This window comes from Musa acuminata, chromosome BXJ1-4 (genome assembly GCF_036884655.1).
Source record: "Musa acuminata AAA Group cultivar baxijiao chromosome BXJ1-4, Cavendish_Baxijiao_AAA, whole genome shotgun sequence".
NCBI lineage: Eukaryota > Viridiplantae > Streptophyta > Magnoliopsida > Zingiberales > Musaceae > Musa > Musa acuminata.
Window position 1 is genome coordinate 4,306,516 of NC_088330.1, and position 19,491 is coordinate 4,326,006.

The 19,491-nt window shown below is 37.9% G+C and overlaps 4 protein-coding genes and 1 long non-coding RNA gene across 6 annotated transcripts; 3 read left to right on the forward strand and 2 right to left on the reverse strand.

The window, feature by feature from the left end:
* Positions 1 to 424: 424 nt before the first annotated feature.
* LOC103980651 (uncharacterized) lies at positions 425 to 4,798 on the reverse strand. Its single transcript, XM_009397105.3, has 5 exons — positions 4,520 to 4,798; positions 2,570 to 2,688; positions 1,172 to 1,229; positions 988 to 1,065; positions 425 to 899 (listed from the first exon to the last, which is right to left on the reverse strand). Exons 1-5 carry the CDS (start codon positions 4,710 to 4,712, stop codon positions 706 to 708), a joined length of 642 nt encoding a protein of 213 aa, XP_009395380.2. The 5' UTR covers positions 4,713 to 4,798; the 3' UTR covers positions 425 to 705.
* A 595-nt stretch (positions 4,799 to 5,393) lies between these two features.
* LOC135672016 (chemocyanin-like) lies at positions 5,394 to 6,349 on the forward strand. The gene is made up of 2 exons (XM_065180471.1): positions 5,394 to 5,682; positions 5,756 to 6,349. Exons 1-2 carry the CDS (start codon positions 5,394 to 5,396, stop codon positions 6,121 to 6,123), a joined length of 657 nt encoding a protein of 218 aa, XP_065036543.1. The 3' UTR covers positions 6,124 to 6,349.
* Positions 6,350 to 7,075: 726 nt separating this feature from the next.
* On the forward strand, positions 7,076 to 8,169 carry LOC135672326 (ABSCISIC ACID-INSENSITIVE 5-like protein 2). 2 transcript variants are annotated; one of them, XM_065180782.1, is made up of 3 exons: positions 7,076 to 7,602; positions 7,648 to 7,740; positions 7,821 to 8,169. In XM_065180782.1, exons 1-3 carry the CDS (start codon positions 7,219 to 7,221, stop codon positions 7,899 to 7,901), a joined length of 558 nt encoding a protein of 185 aa, XP_065036854.1. In that variant the 5' UTR covers positions 7,076 to 7,218; the 3' UTR covers positions 7,902 to 8,169. The 2 variants fall into 2 exon arrangements, with proteins under 2 accessions (XP_065036854.1, XP_065036855.1); XM_065180783.1 differs by having other exon boundaries at positions 7,078 to 7,602; positions 7,663 to 7,740.
* A 3,145-nt stretch (positions 8,170 to 11,314) lies between these two features.
* Positions 11,315 to 15,231, forward strand: LOC135642553 (SKP1-like protein 1). The gene is made up of 2 exons (XM_065158798.1): positions 11,315 to 11,767; positions 14,854 to 15,231. Exons 1-2 carry the CDS (start codon positions 11,456 to 11,458, stop codon positions 15,025 to 15,027), a joined length of 486 nt encoding a protein of 161 aa, XP_065014870.1. The 5' UTR covers positions 11,315 to 11,455; the 3' UTR covers positions 15,028 to 15,231.
* Positions 15,232 to 15,816: 585 nt separating this feature from the next.
* Positions 15,817 to 19,150, reverse strand: LOC135642557 (uncharacterized). The gene is made up of 3 exons (XR_010498002.1): positions 19,056 to 19,150; positions 17,130 to 17,192; positions 15,817 to 16,281 (listed from the first exon to the last, which is right to left on the reverse strand). It is a non-coding gene; the product is annotated as an uncharacterized LOC135642557 (long non-coding RNA).
* Between the last annotated feature and the right edge of the window lie 341 nt (positions 19,151 to 19,491).

Genomic DNA, 19,491 nt, shown 5'->3' on the forward strand with positions numbered 1-19,491 from the left:
GTGAATGAATCCACTATTTATTAACCTTATGAGAGCGCTTCAAAGAGTCTTCTACACTGTCGATAGGGTTTTACGAGTCCAGTTATAGTCAACATGAGACAGATAATACATTAGAGGCCTTTGAGCTGTGATACATAAGCTTCGAAGATGACAAAAAAAAAATCTATTGAATGTGTTGCTTCAAAAAAAAAAAATTAAAGAATATATTTTCTCTATTTTTCACTCAAAAAATTATGAATTTTGCACTCTCACCATCAGAGGAATTTTATAGACACAAATTCTGAATGCAATCTTTTATAAGAAGAAAAATTATCCAAATTCCAAGTTTTCGGTGACCTCTACCGAACATGAAAATGATACAGAGATCTTGGTCTCAATCTTGCAGACTATCCTGATCATATTCCCAACTATTAGGCACCAAACAAATTCGAAAAGAGTATGATTTTGTTTTCTTCAAACTCGTGAATAGCAGAGATATTCACCAGTAGACAAGCAGCAAATAATCAACTTCTAACAAGTTGAGTAGAAGATGCTATTGAAGACTGGCCCAAAGATCAGAAATACTAGAAATGTATATCGAAGATATTAAAGATGATGACAATTGGAAGAAGAAGAAGAGGAAGAAGGGCCAGATTTAGCTAATCATTGGAACAGCTCCGTTGGGAAGAAGAATTTATACCATGCGCAAGCGGCAAGTTAAAACAGTTAGAGAGGTAAAAGTAAGACCGGGCATGGGATGAACTCTGCCAACAGATTTCCATCAACATACTTCGAGTGAATTGCTTCCATGCTTAAGACCACCAGATCCAAGTTCAAGTCATCAGCTATCTCGCCTATGATAGCAGTTGGCATCTTCCCCTCTCCCAATCGTTCCATCAAGCCAAACTCCTTGAATCCACCTAAACACAAAATAAGTAAATGAGAAGCAGGCACCTCAACCATACATCATAATTCAATGTAATGGGAGGAAAATAGAACAAAACCAACCTTCTGAAAGGTGCCATCGGATACTAGATAGTTGAGCATCATGTTCAGGAATCGACTCTTTTGGCTTGTCATCGATAACTGCAATGGAAAATCAAGTTCCACAGCCCTTCAATATATTGGTTCATATGGCAAGAGAAACTTAAAATTATTTTGTGTAACTGCAATACAGGTTCGATCATCGTACCAACAACTGTGATATTAGCTCCGTATTTTTTTGCGAGGGCAGTGGTGGTTGCTGCAGCCTATGAAATAGAAATGTTCATTTCATCAACAGAGTAAAAGAGGAACAAAAATATCTGAAAGGGCCAATCATCTGAAAAGGAAGATAGTTCTACATTAAATGATCGGATGTGACTAGTCCCAGAAAGTGGAATACACATGGTGTATCCAACCTACTTCGAGGAAAAAAAGGATCAAGTTCAGTTTGTAGGAGAGGCTAGAATGACAGTAGAACAAAGGAAAATAGAGAGATAAGATAACAAAAACTTCATAGTAGTGCACTTAAAAGCTTGTGTAACATCTGGATTAAAATAGCATAATATAATCCACAACCAACTAAACTTGACCAGAATTCTCAACATCGTACAGTAACAGCGCATATGGCTGTTGCTAATGTCACATATGTTCACCATAGATCGATTGACAGTCATATAGAATTCCTTGATGCAAGTCTTCAATTGCTTCGCACAAATGCACAATCTTACCATATTGTTAATTGACAATCATTAAATATAGGATTCCTTGATGCAATTATTCAAGTTCTTTGTACAAAGGCATAATCTTGCCAGATTGACAGCTTTCTGTTGAACACATTTTGTGCCACAAGGATATGATAGAACAATATTTCCATGTCAAAATGCTCTTAAATCACAAAAGAAACTATTTTTGACATGATATTCAAATGAAATAATTAACTCTGTTGTAAATGAACTAATAAGAAGTCAAAAGATTATATTTGCACAAAGAAAAACATAACCCAAGCACCATGCTCTTTGTGAAGGTCATATCTGATTGATGTATCAATTTGAAACCTGACGGCAACAAGAAGTTAAATCCTTGAAAGTCCAAGATTTAGACAAATTGCATTTGCGGATTAACATTTGAAAATCAAATGCAGTAGACCAATTTAGAAATCTTTTACTTGAAAAGAATAAGTGAAAACATCTAGCCACATTTTTGCCGCATAAGCTAATTAATAAGAAATTGTTGGCTATAATATTTGCATTAGAAACTAAATTTATGATACCAAAATCATCTATAGTATTCAGCAGCATGATAATTGTTCGGAAACAAGATGGGCATTGGCTTCTCCATAATAACTTCACAGCTATTTTTGAGAAAAATCAGAGAAAATCTTTCCAACATGGGAAGCTTGCTCCTTAGTAACCTGGTCGATAACAGAATTAATCTCTCAAAATGCAAAAGAGAGACTGTTCATCAACCCAACCGAGGCCCCACATTGGTAGGAGTCATTTGCACTTGGCTGCGCTTTTTTAGGTTGCCCTTTTATACCTATCCTTGAAAAATAAGACATAGATGCAAGCATTAACTGGACACATGGAAAACAGAAAATAAAAATAACCTGTCTTGTTCCCTCTGAAAGGTAAGGGTTCCGATCAGTGATTGGAAGAAGCACATGCTTAACACTTGTTAAAGCATCCGCTGCCAAAGCACTTCCAGATTCATGCATTTGTGCTCTTGCTGAAAAAGTGCAATTAATAATTTAACTCTGGACAATATAAATAAAGCATCACAAGTATTTTAGGCCGTGCAGAAGCAGTACTGTAGGCTACGGCAAAAGATTCAACTATAAATAATCAATCAATAACAAAGTTTTAAAGGAAGTAATAAAATCTCAGCAGTTAAGGTAATGCACAGTGCATATGTGGCATGCTTTTAAATGGGCTGTTCATTTGAAGATACAAATGATAAAATACATTATCAAGTTTAAGTAATTCACAGCTAAATATATGCTACAGCCTCCTTTAGGCTTTTAAAATTATAAGGAATAAAAAAATTAATAGTCTCCGTGACTGGTATTGTATCATAATTTATGCACTAGCATAATCATCATAATAGAAAAAACATAAACCACACAACCGACTGCACTGATTTTTTTATGTGGACCACACGTGGGAAGCACATGTACAGCATCTTGAGACCACATAAACCTAAAATTAGGCAGACATATATCCACATCCAGATATGCATCCACATAAAAACTGCTTTTGGAACTAGAATCACTACAATAAGTTATATCAACTTTTTTTGACCCGTTAATGCATTATGTTTGGACAATCTCAAAGAAACAAAATTTTTGTTCCAACGAGTAACAGACTTTATGAAGAGAATGCCACATACATTTCAACTGTATCCATATAGCTGGCTACAAGCTCATACTGATAAACTAGTTTCGGTCCTCAGATGAATAAGAAAACAAGAAAAAGAAGATAGTGCAACTGTAAACCCAAGCTAAAATCAAAGCATAATCAAACAGGAAGAGTAAAGAGAAGTTCCTTGATTCATACAGATGGCATAATTTTTTAGGGGTATATATAATTTTTTATCTTTTCAAGAAAACACCAAAAGACCAAGTCTTTGTATTGATGATACTAACTCATCTTCCACAAAGGCCCCATACCTAGTAATATAACTCAAGTGTCTTATTTTAAGATAATAAATTAAAAGCCAAAACATTAGGAAACAAAGAGAAACAAGAAAGAACAGGAAATGGATTAATATTCTGAAATCACATTTTCATGAGATCAATTTAATGGTGGCACAATTGCATATATGATCCTATAAAGTTAACTGTGTCTTGTCATCCTTGTAAATTTTCAATATGCACATATTTCCTGCTAAAATTGTAAAATATACACATATATCCCTTTAGCAACCCTCCATCAATCTAACTGAAAAACTTGTCTCGGGTTAAATAGATCAATGGTATTACATTTTTTTCAAAAAAAATATATAAGACATCAAAGTGAAAAAAATGCTCTCATCTTAATCTTCGTGAAAAAAAAACCCAGTCTTGTCCAAGACGAATTCTCACATATTTCAAGAGACAATGTAATTGATATTCTTTGAATAATTGGAAATAAGGATGCTGCTGGATGAAGTTGCTTCCTATGACGCAATCGAGATTCTTACGACTAGCAGGAAAGGACTATTCGGAAACATAATGTTTATGCAGTGAAGAAGGGCAAGCAAAAAAATAAAGACCAAGATAATGGTCTTAATGTCTCTTCCCTTCTTCACTGCATAAACATTTTGTCCATGAAAATCCAAGATAATAATCTCAATTTCCATCATTCTTCATCAACATTATGTTCTTCAAGCAAAATCAAAAGATCAAGCAGGATTTAGGGAAAGCTCTACAGCAGCAATTATGACGCGGAATCAGAAAACCCTTACAAAGAAATCCAACTCCGCGTCCTAGCACTTTGATTCGGTACCCCGACATAAGCAGCAACATCATATATCACGCAGATTAGTGTCCATGATCTGAGTAAAATAGTAGGAAGAGTACCTTTGCTTTTGCTTCTTCTGAGGGTGGCAACCGCACTGGCCGGCTCAGCCCGGGAAAAGGGGGACGGAGATGGAGAATAGACAGTAAAAGCGAGACGACGAGTGGGCACCGGTGGCCGCCAGGCATCAGCGGCGGCGGCGGCGGCGCAGGGCTTGGGTTGGGAGAGGGAGAGCATAGAGTGGGTGAAAGCCATGATTAGGATGGATTTTAGGACGAAGAGAAGAATCGCGGGTTGGGGAAAACGTTTTTGGATGGGCGATGAGTTCGGACCGCTCTGGATATATTTTTTGTTTTATTCCATTAAAAATAAAAACGTGGCAGCAGCTTCCAGAAGAGCCCAACGAATGGAGGAATTTTGCAGAGAGACCCCTTTATCTTTAGAAAATTAAACCATAACCCTCTTTTGTCACTTTATTTCCTTTTGAGGGTATGTTTTTCCCTTGCAATGTGACGGTTACAATTCCATATTGGGAAATTAATTGAATTATTATGAATTTTTATAAATTATTATGTTTTATGTTTGTTGAAGATTATTTGCTTGCCCAAAATTATATGATGACTCATACAACATGTGCATAGGCATGGTTCAAAATCACGAGTAGATTCTAATGAATCCTAAATTTTGATGATAAAATTAATTTATGAGTTTTTGGACTAATAAACATTTGATATAAGTAAAATTTTGATAATTGTTTTGATACCCAAATTTGCATATATTGATTAGAAACATAGATTAATTAATCAAATAAAGAAGGATACGAAGAACTTCTTCCCACTTGGGAGGAAATTTTTTTCTGTCAAACATACATTAGCAGAAGTCATTATCATGCAAGTATTTTTAGCCCAGGGATTAACTTCACTACGTATAGGGGGAATGAGTCCAACAGTTGACTTGGTAGAGCCCCCAGATAAGTACTCATCCACACCAGTAGATGATGACCAGCCATTGCCAAAGCTGGATCACCTGCAGAACGACGCATCAGCCATGGAACTGCACTCCATCATAAGCTACACCCTCTTCCTCGCCTTCATGTCCGTTCTGTTGCTTGAAAACCTCGTCGGGGCTGCATCCTACACCGTCGGCGACGCCGAGGGATGGACGTACGGGTTAGATTACCAGAGGTGGGCGCAGAAGTACAACTTCACGGTCGGCGATGCTCTACGTAAGAGATCACCATTCGATCACCAGCTGATCTCGTCTTCCAGCTCCATGTAAACGTATGTTACTGGGTGCAGTGTTCAGCTATATCAGGGGACAGCATGACGTGTATCGGGTGGTGGAAGATACATTCCGATCCTGCGACGTGAGCTCCGGCGTCGTGAGCTCTTATGATTCCGGCAACGACGTGGTGAACCTGACGCGGGCCGCCAAGTACTGGTTTCTGTGCAACGTCAAGGGACACTGCAGGGGCGGGATGAGATTCGGGATCACCGTGGCGAGAGCAAGCCCGAGCCCCAGCGGAGGTGGCGACGGAGAGTCTCCCTTCCCGACATCTCCACCGCCACCGCTGCCCGGTAATGCCGGCGCATCCGTAGCAAGGACGACGTGGTGGCTTGTGGTGATAGGTTTGTGGTTCGTGATCGACTATTTAGGAGTAGATTGACTTCTCCTCCTCAACTGCTTGTTTCAATATCGTTCGACGTCTCTACCTCGCTTACGTTATCTGCGGTGAGATTTATTGGACTGCTTAATATTGTATGTTTTGGTTGACGAAGACTTCACATGGCTATCTATGTTCAGCGTTACGTTGTAATAGATGAATCCAACCTCTGTGAGTTCACTGTCATTTGTTACGACTTGTACCTATTGGGACATTAATTAGATCTATCCGTCAGCAACCGACATTTTCTTATGATATAAGTTTACGTCATATATACATTTACTATCATTTCTTTCTCCTTTGAGATTATGTATACGTCGCGATGCATCAAAGATCAGAGCAGCTTTGAGGGTGGTAGAATGTGCACCCACAGCAGATAACAGCGTACGATTCCATCTTCTCTCTCTCATCTTTATAATTCTAGCTAGCACTATCAAGATGTGTAGCAGTCACATCGTACATGTGTTAGATTATATTATCTTATTTAATCGAATAAAATATATTATAATTTAATTAATGGATGAGATTGTTTAATCCGATAAGATATACTATAGTTATAATTAGATTTTGATTATATATTTATAATAAAATTACTTAAGAGATGATATTAATTAGAAAAATATTCTTAATTACTAGATATTATGTTATATGATCAGATAAAAATATTTTGAATGAAATAGAAAGGTACACTCGTCTAATCTTAAATATATAAATATTTGATTTTTAATTTTAATATTACATTTATTTCGTATAATAACGTAATTATTATTTTATACTTACAACAAATACTCCCTTTAACTGTACTTTTTGTTTATTGCCGGGTAGCCGTCTATTTCCTTGCTAAGCTCTCGAGTGCCCCATTGGCTGTGGCAGGCAGGCGCCGTGTCGAGAGGCATAAAGAAAGCGAGGTAAAGGAGAGCCGAGGACGCCGCACCACGTGAAGTCTCGTATGTTAGATGATGGATTGGACAGCTGCTGAGTACCTCCTATCTTTCCTCGATCTGTTTTCGATCGAAGCCAAGAAAAATTGATGCGATCTCGTCACCTTGACCCAGGTTTACTTCCTCTAAGACCACAAGCCTCAAATCTCTCTGGTCCATGCTGTTATGGCCAACTAGCAGCATGGAACAAGTGTGGCAGGACATCAGCCTGAGCTCGTCTCTTCAAGAAGAAGACGTGCCCTCCACGCCTTCTCCCTCGCTCTATGGCGCCAGCACAGCAGCCGCTTCCTGCTCCTTCGGTGGGAACTTGAAGGAAACCAGTAATCGCATTCTTCCTGCTCCCCTCAGCCTCAGCTGCGGCTGTCTTGACTCCAGCATCGATGGGGTCGGCAGTGGTAGCGTCGTCGACTGCTGCCCTAAGAAGCATGCGCTGGAGCAGCGGTGGAATGGGAGCTTCAGCAGCGGGACTGACGTCGACCGCAGGAAGAAACGAATGATCAAGAACAGGGAGTCGGCAGCTCGATCGAGAGCCCGGAAACAGGTACCGACTCCTCTCCATCAGATCGACTTCTACCTCTTTTAACAGTCTTGCGTGCGACAGGCTTACACGAACGAGCTGGAGCAGGCGGTCGATCATCTACTGTACGAGAACAGGTTCCTGAAGAGACAGTGCGAGGAGGTACTCCTTCGACCTAAGCACTCCTTCATTTGTCCCCATCGATTAGATCTAATGCTACTGCTGGTTGCTTGTTCGTGCAGCTGAAGAGAGCTACGGTGCATCAGCTCCCGGTGGCTACAAAGAGCTCCACCCTCCAGAGGACGTTAACAGCTCCATTTTAGGAAAGCGCAGGATGAGACCTTTTTTTCCACGACAAATGCCACCTCCCTCCCTGTCGGGACAGCTTTAGGTATTGTTCTACGGGTCGATGCTTTCTCAGCCTTCTTCCGAAGGCTGAGCTATTTTACTCAGTGCAGGTTTTCGTGGACAAGCTGCCCTCTACCTTCCTCGTTCACTCTGGCTTCTTCTCATTTATATTGCCTTTGCTTATGCTGCTTCCTCTGAGAATTCTACCTCAAAGAAGCTGTCTTGTTGCTGTTCCCTTGTCATCCAACACTTGGTCAACAAAGACATTCAATTCTACTTTTTGACTCGATGTTTTCTTTAAGAAATCCGTTTAATTTGTTTGGAATATAACAAATAAACAAGGAAATCTCTCAAGGATTCTTCTGTACATAGTATTCTGACTCAAATCCTTTCTATCTCTTCCTATATGTAGACTGATGGCACATCACCTTCAGCAAAGCCAAATGATCAGAGGAATGAATAGGTCCAGGAAAAGGACTTAAGATAACCAATCGTATTAAGTTGCACTTAAGGTAGCAAACAACTGGTCATAGTATAGAAGAGAAAGAAATGTATAGGAATCGGTGGCAGTATGAAAGACTATGTAGGGAATGATATATACTGGGTTTGACTCCTTATCTTACAAGAGGAGATCATATATATAGTGTCCAACTTTCATTGAACAAAAAAACTTTTAGAAAAAATACATATAGATAAGAGGGAGATTGATCACCTTGTCTAGTCACCGTTGTTACTGTAAAACTATTTATATCGACAAGAGAAATGATAAGATCATTGAAGAGTATGGGAACCAATGACTCGTCCGTAAGATCTTTCTTACCCTTAGTGACGTCTTTTTGGAGTTAACATGTTTCGAAAATAATAAAATCGTACTGGATAATTTCTCGTGAGCCTATGGGTCGCACCAATGATTGACTGACCAAATTATAAAACATGAATCCAATACTAGTTAACTGATCATCTCGGAAGGAAAATGTATCTTTATAAGAGATTCATTGATAGCAAATCAAGAAACATTATCATAAAAAATAACATTGCAATAGTGTGAGAGTTGATAGTAATATTATTGATGGTTGGAAGAGTTTAGTTGAGTGATTTATTTAACAAAAATTTGAGATTTAGATACCAATTGATACGAACAAGAGAGATCTAAAATTATTCTCATTGTAGAGAAATCAAAATTATAAGTCATTATATGAAGTAACAAAAAAGAGTGATAGAATATAGAATATAGAAAAAGACCAAAATTAATAATATTTATTTATTAAAACAACTAATAAAAATTATATAAGGGAAGAAAAAGTTTAATTAGAAAAGTCCCTAAAAAAGTTTACCATGATGAGTTTTAGAAAAAATAAAATATATCCATTAATTACATCAATATTATAAAAAATATATAAATTTTTTTTATTTTTCATATTAATATAGACAAATTAGAAGCATTCTTATTATGCAAGCAAAGCAAAGCAAATCTAGCGTGCATGTATGAAACCTAATCTGAATAATTCTGATACCCAAATGGCATAATTTGATTTGATTGAATGACTAATTTCATCTATCATATTTTTATAAATTAATTTGAGTCTTAACCCATTAATTTGCACTCTCATCACACATCACACAAGAAAAGTTTACATAGATTTACTTTACTATCACTTAACATACTGCAAAAAACACAAAAACAAAAACATTATCAGACTGCGAACTGAACTCCGCAGCACACGCTGAAAAAGCAGACGCCTTTTTTTATAGGAAAAGTAATCTTTAACTGACACGTTTGCAGTTCGTGGCATACACGGCATGACTGAGAGTTAATTACCTGTATATACCTGCCTAAAGTCAATGATTTCGTATTTCGTAGTATATATAATCATAAATATTACAAGTATAATTCTGTAATTATACTTGCAATACTAATTGAAGCTCTAATTAACATCATTCATTGTGTATTATAATGATAAAAATATTAATAGCAATGCATTATTAACAAGTAGCAGTTGACCGAGCACATGGCACGTCATGATGTCCAATTCGCTCACAAGACTGGTTGCTGTCCCGTAACGTGCAGCTGATGCATTTACATGCAGCGTAATAGACTCCAGCTTCGAGGCATGTGAGTTCAAGAAAAGAGAACCTAATGATCGTTTTTGCTCGATTAGCTCTCCTACCTATTATACGGTACAGCACAATCCAAACTGTACAATAGTTCAGCCGATCACCGCCCGGATTAGACCTCCGACACCATCACGATCGCTGCGTGGTGGTCGGCACAGCAGGCGCGACAAAAAGGCTCCGGTCGCGTGCTGCTCACTGCGGTCCATGAAAAGAAGAAGGAAAAGCTGCTTTGCGTTGGGTGTCATGTTATATAAGGGCATGCAGAAGGACCGGGAACAAACGAAGCTCCGAGGGGGGAATTAAGACCGCACCGCAGCTTGACGAGGGAAATCAAGATGGAGGGAGAGAAGCGGCTGAAGGGGGAGGAAGAGATCGTGGAGATCGCTTTGGCTGCAGCTGCAACTGCGCTCTTCGTTTCAGGACTCAAGAAGCTTCTACCTTGTGTGCTACACCAATGGCCTTTGGCTCTCCTAGTGGCTCCACCCCCATTTCTCTTGCTGCTCTTAAACCTTATTATCGCGTCCATCGTGGTAATCTCCATCCAGCCTAATCTGGGGAGAAGGCGAGGGAGAAAGACGAAGAAAAAGAGCGGTGGTAGGGGATCCAAGAGCTCGAGCTATGCAGCTTCGGTGGGGGAGGAGGAGGAGAAGCAGAAAGGAGGCTTCGAACCGCAAGAAGAAGGAGATGCCGAGGAGCTGAATGCACGAGCCGAGGCGTTCATCATGGCTTTTCGAAGACAACTTCGGCTGGATTCCTTCTCATCCGGCGTTCGCCGAACCAAGGTGGAAGCGCCGCCCCGTTGACGTGGCTATGGGTTTGCTGTTTGGAGTTCGAGATGGAACTCGAAGAGCTTCCAGTTTGCTTAATTCATGTTCTTATGGCAGTGCATGTTGGTGTTAATCTGAGATTGAGTTAATTAAGCATGTCCAGAGCCATTGATGGAAAGTTTCACATATTTTCTTTGAATTCCATCGACTTCAATCATTATATATATATATATATATATATATATATATATATATATATATATATATATATATATATATATATATGTGTGTGTGTGTGTGTGTGTATATGTGTGTGTATATATATATGTGTATATATATGTATATATGTATATATACATGTATGTATATACATATATATATATATATGTGTATGTATATACATATATATATATATATATATATATATATATATATATATATATATATATATATCACGAGAGAAATAAAACAGTACGAAAAAAAGAAAAAAGAGGAATTTTGCCCTACCAATAAATTTAAAGGCTCTCCAACTTTGGTCGGCCAAGCCGGATCGGATAGCGCTGGTCTCGATCTGTACATTTAGGGCTTCGTCTTCTCTCCATCGCGATCCCTTGTTGCGTCAGGTTCCATATCGTGAAGCGGCGGCCATGGCGAAGATGATCACGCTCAAGAGCTCCGATGGCGAGGTGTTCGAGGTCGATGAGGCGGTGGCCATGGAGTCGCAGACGATCAAGCACATGATCGAGGACGACTGCGCTGAGAACGGCATCCCGCTTCCCAACGTGACCTCCAAGATCCTCGCCAAGGTCATCGAGTACTGCAGGAAGCACGTCGACGCCTCTGCTGCTGCCGCCTCCAAATCCTCTGATGACTCTTCCAAGCTCGCCGACGACGAGCTCAAGTCCTGGGATGCCGAGTTTGTCAAGGTCGATCAGGCTACCCTCTTCGACCTTATCCTGGTGAGATCCCTGACCGATTCCGTTTCTGTCATTGCTTTTCCCCTTTTCTATTCCTTGATCGCTTCTAAACTGATAGGTCCGTTTTGGTTTCCTAATTTACACGCTTTCATTAATGTATATGTAGATGGATTACTTATTAGATCTATATTCATATTTTAGACGTATAGTATTTATTGCTTATCAACAAATGTAGGGAAATTTGACGACAATGTCGAGATAATTTTCATTGTTATCTATTTCTGGCTAGTCCATAAGATTTAATCTGACGTTGATGGTCACTTGTGAAATTGGGAAACAATACATCATCATGATCTGTTGTGTTTGCGTTGGCATTTAGTGTCGAAAAGGCTGATTTTGCTGCCGCTTGGTGTTCCATTACTTGCGATTTCAGTATCGTTAATATTTCGTTCATGGGAAAGTTGACAATGCCACATCTTTTTGTTTTGTACTCTTTATCTGGCTGAAGAGCTGTCTCAGATAGGTCTTTAATCTTTAGGAGTAACAAATGCAATGTTGGAATCCTACTTTCTGTTAAATGCATAGGTATTTGATACTTTATCTATATTTCAGTCTCTTTGTTTTTGTAATTCTTTCTTATTTCAGTATCATTAATATTTCGTTCATGGGAAAGTTGACAATGCCACATATTTTTGTTTTGTACTCTTTATCTGGCTGAAGAGCTGTCTCAGATAGGTCTTTAATCTTTAGGAGTAACAAATGCATTGTTGGAATCCTACTTTCTGTTAAATGCATAGGTGTTTGATGCTTTATCTATTTTTCAGTCTCTTTGTTTTTGTAATTCTTTCTTATATTTAATCAATTTGGAAAAGAGTCATCCTAGATTGTCTGCATGATTAATCCTGAGAACACTAGTTTGCTTCTGTTACTTTTTTTTTTAACTTAATGTTGCTATATTATAATTATTGACTGTTTTCATATCAGGATCTTTGCTTTGTCTTTCTCTCTCGGTCAAGTTGTAAACCCAGCTAGTTGTCTATCTATTAGTTTAGCTTTTGCTTGTTGTGTAGAGAATTGCTCATACATGCACACGCTCACGTACACATGCACCCATGCACAGGAACATGCATGCACTCACACATGAACATACACAAACACCATATGCACAAACATGTGCGCACACATGTGCCCACTGCGTACCCATGCATATGCGCATGCGTACATGCACACACACACACACAACGGTCTCTTTGGTTTGATCTTCATCTACAAGCTACTTGAATCATTGGAGTTAAGCTTCTGAAGTGCCATATAATCCTAAAATCTCTGCAATCAGTCTTGGAAGGAGCTTGTATATATATTTTGAGTGAGGTTTTAGATTGGAACATGCTTGTGAGGGCTTCAGATTATCTAACCTATGGGCTTTTTTTTTGTCAAGTAAGTGCTCGTATAACAACATGCTTGTGAGGGTTTGAGATTATTTATCCTAATGGTTTGTTTGTTTATACATGTATCTTTTAAGCCAATAGTGTTGCTTTTCTGAGAGTTATTTTAAACTCTTAGTCTAACTTACCATAGTAGTAGTGCAAGATGTGGGTAACGATTGTAAAGCATTACCCTTATAGACATGTTGATGGTTGCTGGAACCCCAGATGTGGGTAACAATTGGTTTAATACAGTATCACTAATTACTAATCATTAATAGACTAAAGTCATTCGTAGATCACTTGATGGTTGATAGTGGCATCAAATACTGAACAGTGAAACTGTTCATTGATAGCTTTTGGGTAATAAAATCATCTGTTGCAAAGTACAATCTTGGACAGCAATCATTGGTCATTGTTGGACCATAATGAAACATAAGGTAATAGTGTTAAGATCTTTGATCATTAAAAATTCTTGGTTGCCTCTATAATTAGTGGTTTAAATTCTATTATTAACATCTTTTAGTAAATAAATGTTTGAGCTTAGTGTTATTTGACTACCATTAGATTCTTAGCATGGATCATGAATTTGCAAACTTGTGGATGTGTAATACACCAATCTTATTAGCCCCACACTGGCTGTGGGCTAAGCTTTATATAGCATTATCAATTATGGTAATATTGCCCATATGGTTTCATGCTCGAGTTGCAGCAAATATGCTATCAGAGCAACAACCATATCTAGCGCATTGGCCATGTTGGGACTGATTACAGATTTTGATGAATCTTTAGTGTAGCAAAAACATGATGCGGTGGTCATAGAGCTTCCAAACTCCACATCACCTATGTGAGGTTTTGGTTATCCAAGTTTGTGCATGATATATGTTTGACCTAAGGAGCGTGTTAGGAATTTAAGTGGGGGAGATTTTCTAATAAATTTGGTACATGCAAATCTATATTTATATGTATCAATCTGCAGGGGTTTAGTTTGACTAGGGAAACCCATTGAAAATGGATCTGCTAACATGGGTTCTACAGTCACTCTTCCAAATATCCCTTGGTTTCACCAGCATGGAAAAACAAAAAAGAATTAATGTGTTTTAAAAATGTAATCACCGGAAGAGCAACTGAAAAATAATGTTTTTTAACAAGGATTTAATATCATAATGAACACCTTTATGTGTCAAAATCTTCGTTACTCCTCAACTCTAGTGTCTTATGTTAATATATAATTGGATTTTGTCCTTTTTTGTTTGTTTTTTCTAAATTTTTTGTGTTTCGAAATGTTTGCACAGTAGGACTGCATTGGGATGGTTGACTGCCGGTTGGGAGGTGATCATCAATTACAGTTTGATCATGAATCACTTGGTAGGTTGTCGATCAATTGCAGACTATTATTAGTGATGGCTGATCATTGCAATCGACAATATCCCTAACGAGAGCTCTTGTTTGAGGGAGAAGACCTCATGGGGATAATCTAGAGGCAAAAGTTTCATATCTTGAAATAAAATAAGGGAGTAAAAAATTATGTGTTGAGGGATTGCAACAAAGCTCATACACCCTAGTACTTATAGGCTTATGATGAAGTGGGACCAAAAGCCCCTTAAACAAGGCTGTCTCTCTTCTTTCCTTCACCCCTATTTGGTGTCAGCTATATATACATTGTGCATTGTGTTTTTGGCCCTAATGATTTGGTGTATACAGGCTGCAAACTATCTGAATATTAAAGGGCTGCTGGATTTAACTTGCCAAACCGTAGCTGACATGATCAAGGGGAAGACACCGGAGGAGATCCGTAAAACCTTCAACATCAAGAACGACTTCACCCCCGAGGAAGAGGAAGAGGTGCGGAGGGAGAACCAGTGGGCCTTTGAGTGATGAACTCTCCGCGCTCTCCAGACGTCCTTCTCATCCTTCGAGTCATATGCGGTCGTGATGGATGTTTTTGGGGTAATTTCGAACCTTTTGTTGATCATTAAGCAGGGAGTGCTCTATGTCTCATGTAGTTGGAAACTATGACCACCAACAACGACTACTCTCTTTGACGAACAATTTGCAATTTACATGGATAATTCTGTATCACTTTGCTAGCAGCGGCAGCAATCAGGAACTAATTTATGGAGTTACTAGAAAAAAATGGTAGGTATAGATTTAATAGATTATGAAAAATATTTTAGATGCCACAGGTAAAAAAAATATATTTTAAATTAGAAATAAAGATTTAAACATACCTAATTTGATTATTTCTTACATTGTTTTGTGATTTTGAATGTTAACAGTATCTTAGGAAACTTAGTTATATCTGCACTTTTAAAGTATTTTCAAAAGCTAATCGTACCCTACACAAATATAAGGATTAATTATAAATTATCTTATTTAATATTTTGATCCTTATATTTATAAAAATAAAATATTTAATCTCATTTTTCTTTCATACTATCGATTTTACTAATAAAAATATTATAATTGTAAAATTTTAACACATGTTAATTTTATAAAATCGATAAGGTGAAGAGAAATATAATTAAATATTTTATTTTTACAAAGATTGAGATGCTTAAGATAATCAATTATATAAGATAATCTCTAATTAATCCCAAATACAAGAACATTAAACTTTTACAGAAATCAAAAAAGACATGTCAAAGAAATTTCCACGAGAAACACTTTGTTCCAACCTGCGTATTCAATTTAAAAGGAATTGTATCATCTGGCTTTATCTTTGAAATGAGTTTGAATACTTCTCATACAACAAGAATGTTCTAGTTTGTCCCAATCAAAAAAATCCACAGGCATAATTCAGATAATTACATCATCCCACATGCTCCTTTTTATCGGAAGGAAGCTTTTAGTTTTGCTTTTTGGATTTCTTGGGTGGGTTATCAACGTCTTCTTCACTTTCATCAGAAGAGCCTTCAATGACTTCATCAGGAACATCATTCGGTGCATTATTCTTGGTGATGTAGTCTTTTAGAATAGCCATACTCTGGTCTTTCATTGTAACCAGCTGTTGGGAGAGAATGCCAGCATTCGAACAAACAGAAAACGTCTCTGAGCCAAGATGAAGTGTTGCCTTTACTCTGGGTTTAGAATCCACAGCATCATTAAGTTGACCTTCCATTATAGACAGATCTGCATGTTACATTGAAGAAACAAAACTGTCATGCATATAAGTATTCAAAATTCTTGTATGTACTTATTATGAGAGCAATGGTGGTCTGTGCATGGCATTTTATCATATTACCAATCCTAAATAATGTCTAGAGAAAACTGCTATTTGGTTTACTGCATGTTGTGTGCTATGTTGTTGATCATAAAATTTACATGAAATCTTATAAGGATTGCTGGTATTTTATCCAATGATTAATTCCTTAATTGCAAGACATCCTAGGCATCACATTTCAACAAATAATCTGAGAAGTTGATAGGACAGATGAAAAGAGCTAGTCTATTGAACTAAGCAGAAAGGGATTCACGATCCCTTAAAAGTTAGATAAAGCTAAACTATTCTTGTGCCGTTCACATCCTGTCCGTGATTTCTAGACACTTCAGACTGGTTTTATTTGACTTTTGCAGAATAGATTTTTTAACGATATACCTCAGTTTTTATTTGTGTTAGTCATCAGCAACTGAAAACTAAATAATCAATCAGAAACCAAACAGCTTAAAAATGGGTGTGCAGGTAACTAAAACTTTTTACTACAAAGAGCACATAAACTTATGTTCAAAATTCTTCAAACGAAAACTTCCAACATGAATTTTTCCAAAAGCATGCTAAGAAATGAATACCACAGTACCGATCTTAAAAATACAGTGAAGTTGACACGTATTACTCTTCCATATTCTTAGTCACAAAACAATGAGCTGTACAATCCTAGTTTCTCGCCTCTCACTTCTACAGACCATCAGGATTACCATATTTCATATCTTTCAACTCCTAAAAAACAGAATTTAAAGAAAAAAAAAGGAGAAAATCTTACCCTGATATTCCACTTACTCCGGCCTTTTCAATGGATACACTGGGGTAGTTAAAATTTCTCTATCTGCTTGAAAGCAAAGCAGAAAAAACAATGCAGGCTAAAGTTAGTGTTCAAAAACCTTTCTGAACTAGTCATGATGCAGTGAATCACTGAATCTAACAGTTACAATACTCATGTACATAAACAAATTTGAGCTCATACATATTGTGCATCATGTTATATATATCATCTAAAAATTCTATGCCAGGGTGAGGTACAGTATGAATGAGATTGATCCTTCATCGTGAATCCTGAAATCAAGTTCTTATGAACCCTTTCACGTCTGTCATGCTCATCTATGTACATTTAATTACTGCATTGGTTCCCTTGCTGCCTAACTGATCCTGCATATTCATGTACTGATAATGCAGCCTTCCCCTAAACAAATTAACCACTGCAGCTGCTTAAATCTTATCCTGCAATCAACTGTACTCCTCATCATAAGCAACCTCATCCTTTAATCAAAACACTGCCTTGTCATCCTTTTCATTCACTGGCATCCTATTCCCACTACCTTTGTTGTCCACTTAAGCACCAGTACAGACAGTCCTGATTACAACAATCATGCAAACCCTCCTCTTTGCCTGTCACCATTCGTCCCCTCATCAAACACCAAAGTTGCAGAATTGATGAATGCTGGCAACTTTTGCAGAACTAACAGTAAATTGCCATAATCAAAGCTCCAGTTGCTGACTATAATCAATCACCATCACTGCAGAACCCGCTTTTCACTTGACCACAATACCACGGGAAGCTACAATATTCTGATTCTTTAATGTATCATTCTATTCATCACAATGAGACATAGGTACTTCACTTGGCTACATCAGAGCCTTGAAGTGAGAACAGTTTGCTTTCGCTGAATCTATCACTTAATTTGGCTGCGATAACAATGCCAAAGCAAAATATTACCAACAGATCGGAGCCACCACATTCATAAGCACCTGCAATTTGTTGTTACAGCTAACTTTCCTACCGACAAGAACAACTTCTCGTCTTCAGATAAGAAGACGAAGCATATGTCAACATTGTTTGAGGTTTCAATTAATTTAACTTTTCCCATTATATATAACCTCACTCTCAATCTACCATGGTCCAGTCACCAGCTATTTTAAGCAGGCAATGCATAAGTATCATTCCAGAATCGAACTTCATAAAAATTACAGGATAAATTTGGTAGACTTAGATTGGTGTGACATGAAGAAAACTAGCTTTCTACCATTTAGTGGCTCCACAAGACACGGAAACTGCTTTAATCAGATCATTTGTCAAACCTTAATTTTCATTCGGATTAGGGATTAGTATACTTGCGATGGTTTCCACTAAATGAAACATAGTATTGATCAAATTTCTCAATTTAATGGTCACAAACAAAACACACTCTTTTCATGGTGATTTCTAGTGCGAACTCAATGTATCAAAAATCTATTAAAATTTTCTTCAATTAACTACCAATCTAGCCTCAGAACCATTCTTGCTATTCAGTCAGTGTGATTGAATAAAGCTTCCAAACAGAGAACCTGAGAAATCTCGACTATTGGTTAACCAAAGACACTTGAGATACACTGCGGAAAGCAACACATGTATGCTGCACAAAAGACCGAAAAAACCCGTGAACATAAAAACCCTATCTTTATTCAACACAAAGATTGTGCCCCTTCCAAAACCGGGAGCACAAAAACCCTATTTATATAGCCGCGCAGACCAATAAAGAAGCCCTAGAAATATGTACCGAATGCCATAAGCCGAATTCGTGTTCAAGGTAATCGAGCTCTACCACTACAGGTTACATCACCACATCACCCAAAAGAGGGTGTGACCAAGATGAGAGAGAAATAGAGGCAGAAGGGGGCGAGATAAGCCGGAGATCGCGAGACAAGGCTTTACCTCCGCTGAGGCTGGCCAATCCTGTCCACTGGGCCAAGCAGAGACGGGGTCGGAGGACGGGGACGGAAACTGTGGCGGTCGGGCTTAGGGTTTTGGGGCTGATATCTAACGTTGCGTCCCATCTAACGGTAGATAACATAACGGATCAAACTGTTCTCAGTGGGTTGACAATCATAGACCCGAATCCGACCATTAACGCTGTTTGGATCGGATCCGAAACCATACATCAACAATTACCTCATATGATTAATATTACTTAAAAAATACAATAATCTAAAATCGAGATATTTACTTCACATAATATTGCTGATGCAAAGTCTCCATGAACAACATGATCAATTCGATCAAAAACTAATGGGAGATCCCTTTGGATGCTCAACGCATGATTGGCTTGTGCTGTGCTGAACGACGAGGCATACTGTAGCCTCAAGATCAA